This window comes from Suncus etruscus, chromosome 13 (genome assembly GCF_024139225.1).
Source record: "Suncus etruscus isolate mSunEtr1 chromosome 13, mSunEtr1.pri.cur, whole genome shotgun sequence".
Classification (NCBI taxonomy): Eukaryota; Metazoa; Chordata; class Mammalia; order Eulipotyphla; family Soricidae; genus Suncus; species Suncus etruscus.
In genome coordinates, this window is record NC_064860.1 from 76,316,304 (window position 1) to 76,333,550 (window position 17,247).

The window sequence follows — 17,247 nt, forward strand, 5'->3', positions numbered from 1 at the left end:
TTCCTTTAATTACTTTTTTATTTTATATTTTTTATTTTTATAAAAAAACTTTTTTCTTTATACATATGGGAGCACATATATTTTTATCTCTATTTTTATCTTTTTTGGGTGTGTGACTTGATTCTGTTTTCTTATCTTTCCACCCCCAAATGCACCGGCAATATAAAGTAGCACCATTTCTTCCTACAAAGACACACTAAAAAAAGGGGTAAGGTTACATATAAAAACAAGCTCTTATCTATTAGAAATAAGAACTCATACTTTTTACAACACAGGGGCATCTCCCACCTTGAATATACGTCATATGGACCCAACTTAGATGTCAGATGATTAGACACCGACTGTCCAGCCTGGAACCCTGTATCCAAAACCACAAACTCAGTTCAGAACTACTTGGTAACTTTGGCTTTCATGATTTGATAGCATATTCCTCATTACGTTTTCTTGCCATTCCCATTAAGGAACTAATTCTCTATCAGATTGAATATTGTAAGTAATCCAGACTACCTTTTTGACATAAACTTCTGTATTTATGCTAATCTAAATATTTTATTTTATATATAAATATTTTATTTGCTATATCTGATTATACTTTATTATTTAATATGTCTGCATTAAAATCGATATTACATTAAGAGCAACATTCTTTAGTAAGTATAGAATTAAATAGACAATATACAATCTCAATTAATCATGAAATGTTAACTTAATTTTTTCCTAAATATTCAACAAATGAATGTGATCATTCTCTCTCTCTCTCTCTCTCTCTCTCTCTCTCTCTCTCTCTCTCTCTCTCTCTCTCTCTGTCCCTCTGACACTCATTTTACTCAGCCTAATGCTCTCCATACCCATCCATGTATTAACAAAATGCAATGACTTAATTTTTCCTAACAGCTGCCTATTATTTCATTGTGTAGATGTATCATCTTTTCTTTATCCACTCATCTGTTCTCAGACACTTGGGTTTCCAGATTCTGGCTATTGTGAATAGTGCTGCAAAGAACATAGGAACAAATAGGGCTTTTCTGCATTGTGCTTTTGGACCCTAAATTCTATTCCTAGGAATAGTATTCTTGATTCATATGAAACTCAATTTCCATTTTTATGAAGAATATCTATATTGTTTTCCAAAAACAAAACAAAACAAAACAAAACTGGACCAGTAGACATATTCACCAGCTATGAATGAGAATTCTTTCCCAGCATCCATGCCAGCACTGGTTGTTACTGTTCTTTGTAATGTGTGCCAGTCTCTATAGCATGAGGTGCTATCTCATTGTTTTGATTTGCATCTCCCTAATGGTTAATGGTGTGGAGCATTTTTTCACATCTTTCACAGTTTTTCACATTGGGATATATTTTTTTCTTTTGTTAAGCTCTACAAATATCTTTATATCTTAGATATTAACTTCTTCTTTATCTGACTGGTATTGGGTGAATCCTTTCCCCCATTCTGTGGGTAGCCTTTGTATCCTTGTCAACATTTCCTTTGAGATACAGAAACTTCTTAGTTTAATGTATTGCCATTTGTTTATATTTGCTTCCATTTGCTTGATCAGTGGTGATTTATCCTTAAAGATGCCTTTTAACTTCACTATCATGAAGTGTTCTGCCTATGTTTTCCTTTATGTATCTGCTGAATTCAGGTTTGATATTAAGGTCTTTAGTTAATTTAAATTTGTCTTTTGTGCATGGCATTAAATAGAAATATGATTTAGCTTTTTTAGCATGTAGTTGACCAGTTTTCTCAACATCACTTATTGAGCAGGCTTTCCTTGCTTCACTTTGTAATTTTTGTTCCTTAATTAAAGATTAATCAATAACATAGACAGTAACATATTAATCACAGATTTATTTATATTACTTATTTGATATTTACAACACCCCTTTAATTAGGTTTATATATATGAATATAATTCTTGTTCAAATGCACATCCTAAACAGATTTTTCTGCTACAATTCTGGCAACTGTCACAAAAAATACTAGTAATACTAAAATAAAATGAATTAAAGGCTTTATTTATAAATTAAAATATTTGTTACATGATTGTTCAGTTATTAAATTAATAAAATATATTTATCTGGTATTTTATTAAAATTTTATTAATTAATAAAAGTAATAATGGTTTGGAGGGTCATTTTGGTCTTTTGGGTTCTAATATAATGCCATCATGATCATCACAATCACAATACTGAAAATAATACACAAAGAAATAAAATTTGGGCGTATTCAATATCCGTATTGAGAGTTTTTCTTACCAATTTCAATTCAATTGCAATTTAATCTTTTCACGGTCTCAATTTAAAGAATTCACAATCAAAGCCCAAATCTAGGAAATGCCTGTGACTGATATTTTCCTCTACATTAATCCCTTTTATCCTCAGATCTGAGTAAAGCTAATGGGTCTGGGAAGACCCCTCAGCAATCGCTCCTGTTTGGGGGACCATATGGGACGCCGGGGAATCGAACCACGGTCCGTTCTGGGTCAGCCTCGTGCAAGGCAAACTCCCTACAGCTGCACCGTCGCTCCGGCCCCAATTATTTGACTTTTCCTGAATTTCAGATGACAAACTTCAGGCTGTCAGACTGGACATTCTAAGGCCCCGCCCCCAGGTCCGCCCACATTTCTTCTCCTCTTTCTTCAGCCACGCCCCCAGCAAAATGTCATCACCTGGACTCTCGCGGGATCTTGATCGCCGGTCAAATTTTAGTAACCCGGAAAATGATCTCGCGAGAGGCTAAACCGGAACTACGAAGCAGGAAGCGAGACCCGTTCAGCAGATCCCGGAAGTAATTGTGGCCTTTAGTTGCACCCAGGTTGTCTTAATCCGGAGTCCGCAAAAGACTGCTAGGTTTCCCGTTTCATGGTGGGATCATGTTGCTCCGGGTGAGGGCTGGGGTCCAGTGGCCTGGGCGCCTCTGAGCCGTACCTGTTCTCAAGGCGGAAGTGGCGATGGACGGTGTAGGGAGGGGAGAAAGGGTCACTTTGCAAATTCTCGCTTCTGGGTGCAAAGTCTTCAAATGAATGGTGCAGAGTGCTCTGACGCTGGACCCTGACTTCTTTTCTTTTCTTTCTTTCTGTTTCTTTCCTTTTATTTTCTGTTTTTTTTCTTTTCTTCTTTTCTTTCCTTTCTTTCCTTTTCTTTTTCTCTTTCCTTTCCTTTCCTTTTCTTTTCCTTTTCTTTTTTCTTTTCCTTTTCTTTTTTTCTTCTTCCTTTTATTCTTTTTTCTTTTCTTTTCTGTTTTCTTTTCTATTTTTTTTCCCTTTCTTTCCCCCGTGGACACCCCTCCGCCCCAGATAATTCCACCTTGCAATCTTGCCGGTGGTCATGAGTTTCTTTTCCTTTTCTTTTCTTTTCTTTTTTTTTTTTTTTTTTTTTTTTTTTTTTTTTTTTTTGTTTTTGGGCCACACCCGGCGTTGCTCAGGGGTTACTCCTGGATATCTGCTCAGAAATAGCTCCTGGCAGGCACGCGGGACCATATGGGACACCGGGATTCGAACCAACCACCTTTGGTCCTGGATCGGCTGCTTGCAAGGCAAACGCCGCTGTGCTATCTCTCCGGGCCCTCTTTTCTTTTTTTGTTTTTCTTTTCTTCCCGTGCATTCTCCTCCACTCCAGATAATTCCTCCTGCTAATCTTGCCTTGCAGTCTTAAATTCCTTTTTCTTTCATTGTGGAGTTGAATAGTTGAATACTCTAGGTCTTGTTCACTTCCTGGGAATCTAAGAATAGTTCCATTAACATAACATAACTCTGATTATTTCATAAAAAATGATTTTACGGTTCTATTGTAATGGAGTGTCAAGGGGAAAAACTGGCGAATAATGTTTGTTTTGGGATAAATATAGGTGTAAAATAAAGTAGGAAAATTTGCAAATAGATGTTTTTTGGTCTGTTTCCCCTCAAGTTAACCTGTAAAATCACGTATTTAAACTGATTCTTTAACACACCTATCTTTATTATCTTTCAGTCTTTGCATCACATTTCAACTATAATCGTTTGGGAAACCACTTTATATAAGGAGTATCCATACAATGTAAATGCAATTATAGTAATATGAAAGAGGTGCTTCTTCTGCTGTTAGAAGTGTTAGAACTGATAATTATCAAACTTTTTGTCTTTTAAAAGGGCTGCAAATGTTGAAGTTCAATAAACTTGTCCTGGCAACTGTGTGTGAGCATTTTTTTCTTATTATCATAGCTGAATAAAAACTCTGAGCGGAAGTTTGCAAAACAGATTTGCAAAGTTGTGTTGGATCATTTTGAAAATCAATATTCTAAAGAACTTGGAGATGCCTGGAATACAGTAAGGTTAGTATAATTCCCCTTCATGCTTTGCCACAGAATGCAAGATATTGGTGCTATGCGAGTAAAATATGAAGGAGTCTAAACCTGGTTGTCCTTTCCAGTTGACCAAATGGGCAGAACAAGAAGTAAGCTGGCAGAGGTAGTAAGCAAAAGTTGTTATGCATTTGCTTTGGCTGTTGCTTTGATGCTTGAAATATGAGAGCCTTACATGACACAGTTATACTGTAAGTGGGGCCAGAGATAGCACATGAGGCAGGATGTTTATTTGCCCTGCACACAGCTGAACCCAGGTTTGATAACCCAGCATTCTATATGGTCTCCTGGTCATGCCAGACGTAATTTCTGAGTGCAGAGCCTAACCCCTGAGTCTGCCAGGTGTGCCCCCCCCAAAAGATATACAGTGATTGAAAAATCTTTAAAATATTTGGGAATTTTTTGACTTCTGAAATAGAAATATCTATAAATTTAAGTGCTTTCATATCAGCTAAAGACTCAGTAATCATACTTTTTTTTCTAAATCTGTTGCTATCTTTTGAACATGTATCCTGATGACATAAACACAATTTAAGTGTATTATAGAAAATACATTCAATTTGGTTTGTACGTCTAGTCAGTTTTACCTCTGCTCAGAATGTGTCTGAGTTCTTTGCAGTGAGTGCTTGGTAAATATATTGGGCCTTGTGGAATATTAAGAACAAGTTTGCACACATGCCAAGCTTGTGTGTTTATATGGGAGCAGAATTCTGATTACAGCTCTATAAGCTCCTATATTTGGTATTATAAATCACGAGTTCACAGGTCATCTGAGAAACAGGCAAGAGTAACTTTTTTTTTTTTTTTAATAACAAAGCCTGAGTGCCAGTAAATGCATAAGAAGCCAGTTAGTGATGGCTTTTTGGAGGTAATGGGAGTCTTAATGAAATTATAGGAAAACCAAGTATTTTTAGACTGGGAGAAGAGATATTTTGTTGAAGTTAGGGCCAAAGCCTAGTAAATTTTGCTGAGGGGAAAAATGATCTCATAGCTCATGAGTTTCTGTAAATAGGTGAGGTGGCTTTTACTTAATAATTTTTTTTTTTATAGAGGACAGCTCTAAGTATATTTAAAATAGTAAATATTTGTGAATAATTTAGGTGAGTCAAATAGATTCAGGACAATGTAAGGTGACTTAGAAACTTGGAAATCTTATAATATAAAAATACACTATATATCTAGTGTGTTTTTGGCAGTACTATGAGTCCTCATGGCTACATAATTGTGATCAGGGGCCATGTGCAAGGATTGACTTAGGGCTCTCATGAAATTCAGGTTCTCTGACACTTTCGTCATATCTCAGGATTCAGGTTGTGGTATTTATTTCAAAACAGACTGTCCCCTGTCATAGAAAAAAAGAATACTGGAGTGTAAGAAGCTCATGCTCCTAAGAAGTTTTCATAGAATCTAAGTAGCCAAGCATTGCAGGCTTCTTATGCCAGACAGTATTTTGCTTCTCATTTGTTTCACCAGATGAAACAGCACAAGTACCTTGCCCAGGTTTCCCCAGCTAAGTGGCAGCAATGGGATTTGTGCCCAGACTCTTTGTCTCAATAAAACCTTTAGTACTAACCTCTATTCTTTTTGTCTTGCGCACCTGGGATGTAATTAGGCATACCTGGATGATTTAAACAAAAAAAATTTCAAGAGGTATATTGTCTTCAGATTTTATAGTAACCTGAATACTGATAGTCTAATGAGTTATTTTGCTATTTAATGTGCTCAGACAGATTTATAAATTATTATTTGACCCTAAACAAAATGAGCAGCGAACCTCAAATCCATTTAATTAGCTGTTCCTTCTGCTTCACCTACCTTTTTGTTGGATTTTCATGGTACTTTAAGTTTTGCATAAACATGTGCTAAAATTTGCCATAGGCAAAATAAAGAATTTCTCAGCTCTAGAAATTCTGAGCATGCAAGGTGATATAGCATTATAAGAAAATAAATATGTTTGTGACTTTTAACAGTTTGTTTTCCAGGTGCATTTCTGACCGAGCTAGAAACTAGTTTTTTTAAGTTTTCTTAAATATTGGAGAAATACTTAACATCTATTATCAGCATCGTGTTTGGTAATATTCTTTCTTAGCCACTTTTTGAGCATCTTTTAAAAGTTGACCTTCACTCAGATTTCATGTTCTCTCTTCCTGTTGCATTCAGGTTTTTCTTTAGGTTGCCTATTTGCTGTGACATTGAACTTCTCTCAAAATGTCATCTCAACTTGTGCTACTTTCCCCAAACATTAATCCCATATTGATAAAGGTTTTATGGTAGTTTTGCTTAGTTTTGTATTATATAACAATACACAGAACTCAATGGCATCTTACTATTTTTATCTTAAAAACCTATTGCAGGAGGTGGAGAGATAGCATGGAGGTAAGGCATTTGCTTTTCATGCAGAAGGTCATTGGTTTGAATCCTGGCATCCCATATGGTCCCAGAGCCTGCCACGAGCAATTTCTGAACATAGAGCCAGGAGTAACCCCTGAGCACAGCTGGGTGTGACCCAATCCCCCCCCCCAAAAAAAAATAACAACCTATTGTTGTTTTTCACTTGCATACTTTATTCAGTGATATGCATTGTCAGTTGCTTCTTTTCTTCTCTATGCCTTCACTAACTATGTAGTAAAGACATTCTTGCTAAGCTTTTGAATGACACTAAGAATGTCATTGTTTACAGGGGTTTGGGGGGGGGCTTGGGCTACCCTGGCCTTTCTGTATATATGATTTACAATAGTAGTTGTTAGCTAGTTATCAGTTTTGCCTTACCAGAAGACTTGGAATCTAAAACCAAATAATCAGGAAACTTGTCTGTGCAACTTAAGTAAAGCTAGATACGAAGTCTTTATGAGTTCCTGTGGTTGGAATCACTTCTGTGCATATTGTTACACATCTTTTTAAGGAAATTATCCTTGATTATTATTTTATATTAACAGTTTATATTAACTGTTTTTTATAATTTTTGTAGTCTATTTTAAGAATAATTGCTCTCTTTTTTTAAAAATAATATATTTATTTAGTCACCATGAATACAAACATGGTAGTAGTTGTGTGATTTCAGCCTTGGTGTATATATGTGCACATATAACATAAAAAACACCTGCGTGCTGCATTTTTAACTTTTTTTCACCCAGTTTTTAACTTCTTATCCTGACCAGAAACATATCTTAACGTAGAGCATCTTGTAAAGATATTCTGAACAGAAACTATATTCATAGATTGCCCTTCTTTGAGATTTAAGAAGGAAACAGTGGCCAGAAGAATGAGAAAATACCAACTAATTGTTAGTATAGCCAAGGAATAAAGAAAAAATAGTTTTAAAATATACTTGATCAGACTTCCAGAAATTTTCCTCAAGTCAATTCGTTACCAGTCCTATACAGTGTTTGAGTGAGTGCCCTCTAGTGGCTAATAGTAGCAATAAAATAATTTAAAATAAAATAATTTAATGCATTAAAATGTATATATTTCATTATTTCCTCACTGGGAAACAGTTGCCAGGATTGTCTCAACATGGGAGGTTACACAGGGATTTGGGTGGTTTTTAAATCATTAGGCCTTTCTGGCACGTTCTCACTGGTTATCTTCATTGTGAAGGGTAGAACTGCCATGTAAGCTCTTAACCTTGTCCAAAGTATTTTTCTGGTCTCTTTTATCACTAAAATTTAAGTGAGTTCATAGGTCATTTCTTGTTGGTAATTTCTAGGCAACTGCACTTTTTTTTTTAATTTCTTTTTTTTTTTTCTCCAATGCTTTGTGTTAAATGGTTACTCCTGGTCATGTTCAGGGACTGTGCGATACTGGGATCAAACCTGGGTCTTTACAAGCAAAGTATGTTTTGTGAGCTGTCTTTCCAGACAAAACAATTTGTAGACTTATAATTAAGATAGCATTGTAGAGAAGAAATGGTGGGAGGAAAGACTAAAACAGAAAAGTGGGTTGAAAGTAATAAACAAGAAACAGTGTTCAAATAATACATTATATAATTTTTCAAGACTTATGTGGCATAGGCAAGTCACAATAATCTACTTAAAAATTCTCTATGTATGTCTTCTAGAAAATTAACTCTGCTTGGCTATATGCCCAAGCAAGTACTTATTCTCCTTTCCTTTTCTGTCTACAGTTGTCTCTTTCTTGCTTTATGTAAAAGTACTTTTTGGGAGCTGGAGTGATAGCACAGTGGTATGACATTTGTCTGGCATGTGTCCAATGAACCTGGGATCAATCCCTAGCATTTCATAGGGTCCCCCAGCCTTCTAGGAGCAATTTCTGAGCGCAGACCCAGGAGTAATCCCTGAGCACCACTTAATGTAGCCCTAAAACAACAAAGTGAATTTTCATTATCTATCATAATTTCCACACTTTATTTCAATGTGTTCAAAACCACCAGACGTCATATACTTAAATTGTCACTATAAGGGTTTAAAAAATAAATTATCTGGGGTGGACCAGGCAGTAGGGCGTTGGCTTTGCACGCACTAACCTAGGATGGACTGTGGTTTGATCCCCCGGCATCCCATATGGTCCCCCAAGCCAGGAGCGATTTCTGAGTGTACAGCCAAGAGTAACCTCTGAGTGTCACCATGTGTTGTCCCAAAACCAAAAATAAATAAAATAAAAAATAAATTATCTACTAATTATTCAATAGGTCAGATGAGTTCTGAGTTTTGCTTTTAATTAAAGAAGTTACAACTGAAATATCAATGAGCAAATAATTTAAAATATTTTGGTTATTAAGATATTTGGGACTATTACTCTACTTCCAAAAAATATAGGAAATATTGATATAAAAAGTTCAATTGTCATGCTTTTTTTAAATGATTTTTTTCTTGCCATTACAAAAAACAAATAGGAATAACATTGATACTATTATTTTTCTTTTGTTTTTGAGGTCACATCTAGAGGCTCAGAAGTCACTCCTGGCAGGCTCAGAGGACTCTCTGGGATGCCGGGAATCGAACCTCGGTTTGTCTCGGGTCAGTCAGCCTTGTGCAAGGCAAAACACCCTATCAATGTGCTATCTCTCCGGCCCCCTAACATTGACTTTGGTAGCTGTTATTAATATGAAAAAAATTCATTTGATCAATTTTTAAACTTTAATACAATAATAAATGATAATAATAAAATTAGATTAATTAGATTTTATAGTCAGTTAACAATAATTATACTAATATAATTACAATTAATTACATAAATCATTAGTCAACATAATTACTTCCATAGTTCTTTTTTAAATCTTTGGCATTTGAGCAGTGCTTTTGGCTTATTCCTTGCTCTGCTCAGGATCTATTCCTGGTAGTGGTAAATGAACTGAATATATGGTAAACTGCATGCAAGCAAACTCTACAACTTTACTATCTTTCTATACACTTTACTATAGGCTCATCAACATTTCTATTAAACTTTTCTTTTGATACTTTAAATTGATCAAATTTATAAGTTTTTTTCATCAATTTTATAATGTTTTAAAAACAATCAAACTTTTAGTGCTGGAGTGATAGTGCTATGGATAGGGCATTTGATTTGCATGCTATCCTCAATACCCTTGAGCACAGTCAGATTTGATACCTGAGTACAGTGCCAGGAGTAAGAACACCACTAGGTTTGTCCTAAAACAAAACAAAATTAAAAACAATTCTTTGGCAGGGCCAGAGCAGTGGTGCTAGTGGTAAGGCGCCTGCCTTGCACGCACTAGCCTAGAATGGACCGCGATTCTATCCCCTGATCCCCCAGCGTCCCATATGGTTCCCCCAAGTCAGGAGTGATTCTGAGCATTTAACCAGAAGTAACCCCTGAGCATCACCCCAAAAATTTTTTATTTGGTGATTTAAGGACACAGTGTAAACAGGGAAAAATATGATATTGTATTAAAGATTTAAAACAAAATATTCTGGGAAAATAGAATGTGAATGATAAAATTTCTTTCTTTTGAAAATGATTGTGATTTTTGTTTTTATTGTAGTAGCAGAAATCCAACTTAAAACCTTAAGTATGGGCTCTGCCACAAATGATAAATAATGGTATCATGTAACTCAGTTATTATGGTTTCACTGGATGCATTTCTTTTTTTGTTTGTTTTGTTTTGTTTTTTGGGCCACACCCAATTGATGCTCAGGGGTTTCTCCTGGCTAAGCGCTCAGAAATCGCCCCTGGCTTGGGGGGACCATATGGGACGCAAGGGTATCAAACCGCGGTCTTTTCTTGGCTAGCGCTTGCAAGGCAGACACCTTACCTCTAGCACCACCTCACCGGCCCCACTGGATGTATTACTAAAAAAGTAATGTAATTGTGTCAACTTTTATGGTATGCTGAAAAATGACATCTTTATATATGTGGAGAAGATTTTTATGTCAACTTAAAATTGAATGGTATATATATTTTTTCAAAATAGTATAAGTGTTATATTAGCAAGCCATTGGTCAGTCACTGACTCTCAGTTCCAGTTCTGTTGGCTGTTGATACATTTGATCATCTGACTTTAGAAACTAGTAAAGAACAAATTGAGAATATTTGTGAATCATTGGAGGTGGCATGAAGCAAAGCACCTGCCATTGTCTTCTTGAGACTTCTACTATGATCTCTGCCTGCCATCTTTTGGGTTTATTGCCATCTTTTAAGTTTCAGAGTTGCAGCAAACTGTCTTTCAGCTCCAGGCTTCAGCCATTCAGAGCAGGCACTTCAGGATATGTGTGTAGCAGGGAGTTATGAATAATGGATAGAGAAGTGAGTGTAGAAGAAGCTGTTACCCATACCCATGTAAAATTTTGCTTTTAAAGGCCATGCACCTAAGTAGCATAAGTAGACTCTTTAATGAACTAGTCCTATTGAAACTGTCCTCCAGGCACAGTGTGGCAAACTATTTTGCCAGACTCATTGTCTGCAAAACAGTCCTTTTAGGGAGGCCAGTACCACTGAAACTAAATGAAACATTTTCTGCCCTTTTCCTTTGTGTACCATTAGTACTGCAATAAGAGGGTTTTATTCCTATTTGACTTTAAAACCAGTCTTTGAATTAGGTATTTATACTTAATTGGTAATGTGACTTTGGGTACATTGGCACATCTCTGAAATTCTAAGTTGCCTCATTCCTAAAATTGAGTTAGCCATTCTAGTGGTGGACATGAGTGGAAAGGACGTTTTAGCTGAAGAAGGATTTCTGTTGAGACTGAAAGGACAAAAGATTCCAGGAAATTCAAAAACACTGTGCAGGATATGAGGGAATAGACATTTTTTTTCTAGTTGAAGACTTATTTATCTACTTGTTAAAGAATGATATCAAATAATTTCTCAGGATTTTGGCCTCATTCTGCTATAATTACAGTGTTTTTAATTTGATAAGATATTTTCCTTGCAAGTCAGTGACTTTCTTCACTTATTAAAATGTTTTTAAAGTACCTTATTTTACTTGACTTGTAATCTACACTGGGCCACACTAGATTACTTTTTAAAAGGTGTTTTATATATATATATATGCCCATGTGTGTATTATATACACACACATATATATATGAATTTCCATAGGGTCTTGTTTAAGTGATGCTTAAACATTTTTAACTAATTCTTAAGCTATTTAAAAGAATACACATTTATGGGCCAGAGATATAACACAGTGGTAGGGTGTTTGCCTTGCACACAGCCAGATGGTGGTTTGAATCCCTGAATCCTGGCATCCCATATGTTCCACTGTGCCTGCAAGGAGCGATTTCTGAGTACAGAGCCAGGAGTAACCCCTGAACACCACTGGGTGTGACCCAAAAAACAATAAATAAATAAATAAAAGTAAAAATAAACATTTAAAAATAGCACTAAAAATTTTGGAATGAAAAGTAATGAACCAATTGAAAGTATTCTAAGAGATTAATACTTTTAAGAATAGTCATTCCAGTCTGTATTAAATTATATTTCTGATCACTCTTCTCTAATATTACCTAAAACCCAGACTTATGGGCCTTGGGAGATAGCACAACAGATAGGTATTTGCATACATAGTGCATTGTCCCCCAAAGATTCAGTGCTAGGAGTGATTCCTGAATGCAGAGCCAGGAATAACCCTTGAGCATCACAAACTGTGGCCCCAAAACCAAAGATTAAAAAAAAAAAAAACCTTGGATGAGTATTCATGCACTTTTTTAGGGTAAGACTAGGATGGACTGATTTTTTTTTTTTTTAACAGTGGCATTCAGGGATTTTTCCTTTGGGATTCATTTTAAAGAATTGGCTCTCAAAGTGTTGTCCTAGAACTCTCCATTATCACACACACACACACACACACACACACACACACACACACACACACACAAAAGCTTGAAAATCTCAAGTTGTGCCTCAGACCTATTGAATCAGAAACTGCTTAGCAGCCTTCTACAAAACCGTGATGTTCACTAAATTTTGCAAAGCACATACTTAAAGAGGTTGTCATCCTCCAAAATAGCTGAAACAGATTCAGTGGTGTCTGTGACACACCATCATTGTAAGAGGCAGTGAAAGAAGAAAGCATTTTCACATATTAGTTTCCAATTGAAATGCACAGGCACACTTCAAGTTGCAGGTGTTCAGTTTCCATCCAACCATTTCTCACACAGGCAACTGCAGGGCGAGTAGCAGCTGGATTTTATTTAATTGACCATGGTTAATGAGGCTTTCGAATAACTCAGCCAGAAAGGTCAGCTAGTAAATAAATTAAATATTTCCTGCTGTATCATCTGTCAGTTCAGCGTCTGATTGTTAAGAGATCTGTTACACAGAAAGAAAAATCAGGAAGATAACTCTGTTAGCAAGGGGAAGCCAGTCTGCATTATCAATCCATAAGTAATTTTTAAACTATCCTTGGTTTTGTATCATCTGAGCCACTGATTGCTTCATTAACTCTGTTACTGTAGAGTTCATTGTAGTTAGCTTCCCGTAGCTTTATTTTCATGAGAGGAAATATTTAACACTGAATCTCTGATAGAGAAGTATGGGAGCATGTTGGCTTACTGTGTATGTTACAGGGGTACAATTTACCAACTCTTTAAATTGTGTTTTAACCTATGCTGACCATTAGCATAATCCAATGTCAAAACTACCACCAAATGCCACCCAGTACGTTGGGCCTCCTTTATTCTTTCAATCCTCTATCTCCCCTTTTCACCTTTGGCATCAGTTCTTCAGTCATGAGTCCAGGATTTGCTTTTGTTTGGCACAGTTTCTTTATAGATCACATATGAATGAAATCCCCCCATCTTTCGATTTTGACTTGTTACTCTTAACATGACTTTTTTTCAGTTCCATTTTGTCACAAAAAGCTATCCTTAATTTTTACAGCTGAGTCATATCCATTGTAATGCACACAACATCCTTATCTCTCCATTGCTCATTTGACTATTGTCTTGTTTCCTTTTAATATCCCTTTTTTGGAGGGGGGACGGTGGTTTTAGTTTTTTTGGGCCACACCAGGTGATTCTCAGAGATTACTCCTGGCTATGCACTCATAAATCGCTCCTGGATTGGGGGATCATAAGGGATGCTGGGGAATCAAACCGCAGTCCGTTTTAAGTCAGCCACATGCAAGACAAATGCCCTTCCGCTATGCCACCACTCTGGTCCCTAAATATCCCTTTTTTGTTTGTTTTTGGTTTGGGGCCACACTTCAGTGGTTTTCTTGGCTTATTTCTGGTTCTGCACTCAAGATTCATTCTTGATGGTGCTCTGATAACAATTTTGGGTGCTGGGCTTGAGCCCAGATTGACCATGTGTAAGGCAAGTGGTGCCCTACCCACTGTACTATCACTCCAGCCCTTCTTTAAATACCCTTTGATGGTAGAGTTTTTTTCCTAATAATAGTCACTAGTTTAAAATTTTAACTAACAAAACAATTCTTTGCAGAAAGGTAGACTAAAATGTATTATGCTTAATTTTGATATTTGTAAATGAAGGCTAATTTTTTACCTACCACACTCTTTGGTCTGACACGTCTGGTTGTAGTTTTATCATTTCTCATACTTTTCTTGTGCTATACTTATTATCTATACCATTGTTACTTTAAGTTTATTAGATACCCTCAACAGTGGTGTCTTTAAAGTTATGAGAAGTTAGTTTCTGCTTGCTACTGGTGGAATCTTTTGTGCTATTATTTTCACCCACTGAACTGGTAGGCTTCCAATTGGCTTCCATGGTGTGTCTGCTGTGCTCTGAGGGTGAATCTTAGTAGTTACTGTTTTGGAACTCTCTGAGTAAATAGGTTGACTGCTGCTCTTTTTCTTCCTTATTTATCCCCAGTGACTTTTGCTATTTCAGGTTTGTGAGTTTTGAGTCCCAGAATGGACTAGGAGGCTACTTTCAATTCCATCATGACCCTACCTCTCTCTTGCTGTGATTTAAAGCTCTGTGATTCCTTACTACCATCACTGCTCTTTTAGGGCTTTTCTGTGATAGAATGAATGGACATAGGAACAAGATATTCAACAAATGAGGTCAGCAAACCAAGGAACCATCTCTGCCTGAGTCTGTGTTCTTAGTAGGAGTTATAAATGTGTGCTTTGTGCTATGTGAAGTGAAGCTGAAGTACAAGCATCAACAAACAATGGGTGTAGGATCTTTGTGGGCTGTCACCAGAGATCCTGTAGTGAATGTAGAAACCTCAGTGGAGGGGAAGGGAGTCTGTTTTTTGTTCCTAAAAGGCCCTAGGGGATATCATTCAGGAGGAGGTCACCTTCACATAGAGGATAAATAAATAAGCATGTATGAGATGTGGATGTGGACCAACAAAGATAGCCTCAGGAGATATATATATATATATGTATATGTATATCTATGCATGCATGTATGTATGTATGTATGTATGTATGTATTCTGCTATAAGGTACTTAATTAGGCTTAGACTAATTCTTTCCTGTGGAATTAAAGATCCTAAAACAAATACTATTTCAGTGGTCAAAATTCAAACAAAAGGAAAATATCCATAATGAACATTAATGTTAAAGTTTTAAATAAAGATGATGCTGATCTGAGCCAAATGGAGCCTCAGAGAAAAGGAAAAGTACTGATTCTGGCTTTAAAAATTAAAGGTAAATTTGTGTAAAACTAGAACCTCTTTTACTTGGCTAGTAATATAAAATTATATTGATTTGTATAATATTAATGTTTCTTTTCTTGTTTTTTATTTCTAGGGATATACTCACATCTCCATCCTGTTGGCAGTATGCTGTCCTTCTTAACCGATTCAATCATTCTTCTGAATTGGAAAAGGATTTACTTTTGAAGGGCTACCACACACTATTTCAAGGGTCTTTGCCCTACTATCCCAAAACATTGAAGTGTTACTTGAGCCGAACTCCTAACCGACTGCCTTCAGAAAGGCACCAAGTGGGAAATTTAAAAAGATACTATCTCCTGAATGCTGCTTCTCTTCTTCCAGTACTGGCTCTGGAATTAAGAGATGGGGAAAAGGTTCTGGATATGTGTGCTGCTCCTGGAGGCAAATCGATAGCTCTATTGCAGTGTGCTTATCCAGGTATTTTGCTTCAGTTATCCACAGCATAGTACTTTCTTCTCTGGAGAGAAATGTATAATTGTGCTTGCAAACATTGAAAGTCTAAAAACTAGGATATATGGAGAAGAATTATCACTGCCAACTTTCTTGCAACAAAAGAATTGACGTTTAACAGCATATTTTTTTGTATCATCTGATTGAGAACTTTTAAGATAGTTTCTGTCCAAAATACATATAATGGCAAAACACACCTATAATTATATGTTTTTGATAGTCTGTTTATTTGGGCCACACCTGTTGGTACTCAGGATTATTTCTAGCTCTGTGCTTAGAAATCACTCCTGGCAGGCTTGAGGGAACATATGGGATGTCAGGGATTGAACCCAGGTCAGCCATATGCAAGGCAAATGCTCTACCCATTAAACTATCACCCCTATCCCTGATAGTCTATTTTAAAGAGCATAAACAGGTAAAGATGTTTTCATTATAATAAATATATTTAAGGCATTATTTTAAATGTGATAAATATAAAAATTATTTTAGTTGGGGGAAAGGGGAAAATTATTTTAATTATATTTTTTGGCATGCTTCCAAGCGATGTGCAAGACTTTGAAGTCCCTTCCAGAACTTCTTAGTTAATCTGGCCAGTGGTTCAGTAGGCCCAGAAAGCAATTGCTTGGGCCACTCTGGTACTACACAGGGTTTCTATTACTGCCATCATAGTGCTTGGTTGGGATCAAAGTGGGTCACTTGCATCAAGTCTTGTACTATCTTTCCTCCCTACAAACTAAGGATTTTTTGTTAATGTGACATTTTACATATTCATTTTAATTCTTCTAAATTGGTACCTATTTTATGTTTATAAGTAAATTTCAAGTGTTCATATGGCAAGTGGATTGAGTATATGATAATGCAACCTTAAAAGATTCGAAATGTTATTTTGAAGTGACTTTTTACTATTAGTTGCTAATATGAAAATAATGAATATATACTTATTTTGTTTATATTGCTTGCCATATTCAGTGGGAATCAGGTCTTAATCCTGGGTTTACATTTGGGGCTCACTTTTTGAGAGGCTGAGGATTAAATGGTATACCGGGGGATTAAACCTGAGTCAGCTACATGCAAAGTAAGCACCACACTATTTCTCTGGAAAAATTTATATTTTTAGAAATATTCTTACGTACGAGTCAATATTCATCATACAATTTTTTCTAATAGAGTATATGAATTTTTAGTTACTTTAAATTTCCCTGGATGAATGTGACTAGAGGAGATAGTATTCAGTATCAGGTCTGTCTAGTTTTTGTCTAGATTTGTTTGATGGATTTTTTATATAAATTTAAATGTAGTTAAATAATAATAAATAATAAATGTCTTTATTTATATATATTAGATCATAGATTCTCAAAGTTAATTGGCTTACTGCCTTTCT

The 17,247-nt window shown here is 35.9% G+C and overlaps 1 protein-coding gene across 1 annotated transcript in view; it reads left to right on the plus strand.

Moving 5' to 3' along the window:
* Positions 1–2,807: 2,807 nt before the first annotated feature.
* NSUN3 (NOP2/Sun RNA methyltransferase 3) overlaps positions 2,808–17,247 on the plus strand; it is a 54,734-nt gene continuing 40,294 nt past the window's right edge. The window contains exons 1-3 of the mRNA XM_049785718.1: positions 2,808–2,888; positions 4,203–4,312; positions 15,490–15,833. Coding sequence (XP_049641675.1) covers positions 2,877–2,888; positions 4,203–4,312; positions 15,490–15,833 — 466 coding nt within the window. The 5' untranslated portion in view covers positions 2,808–2,876. The remainder of the gene's footprint in view (positions 2,889–4,202; positions 4,313–15,489; positions 15,834–17,247) is intronic.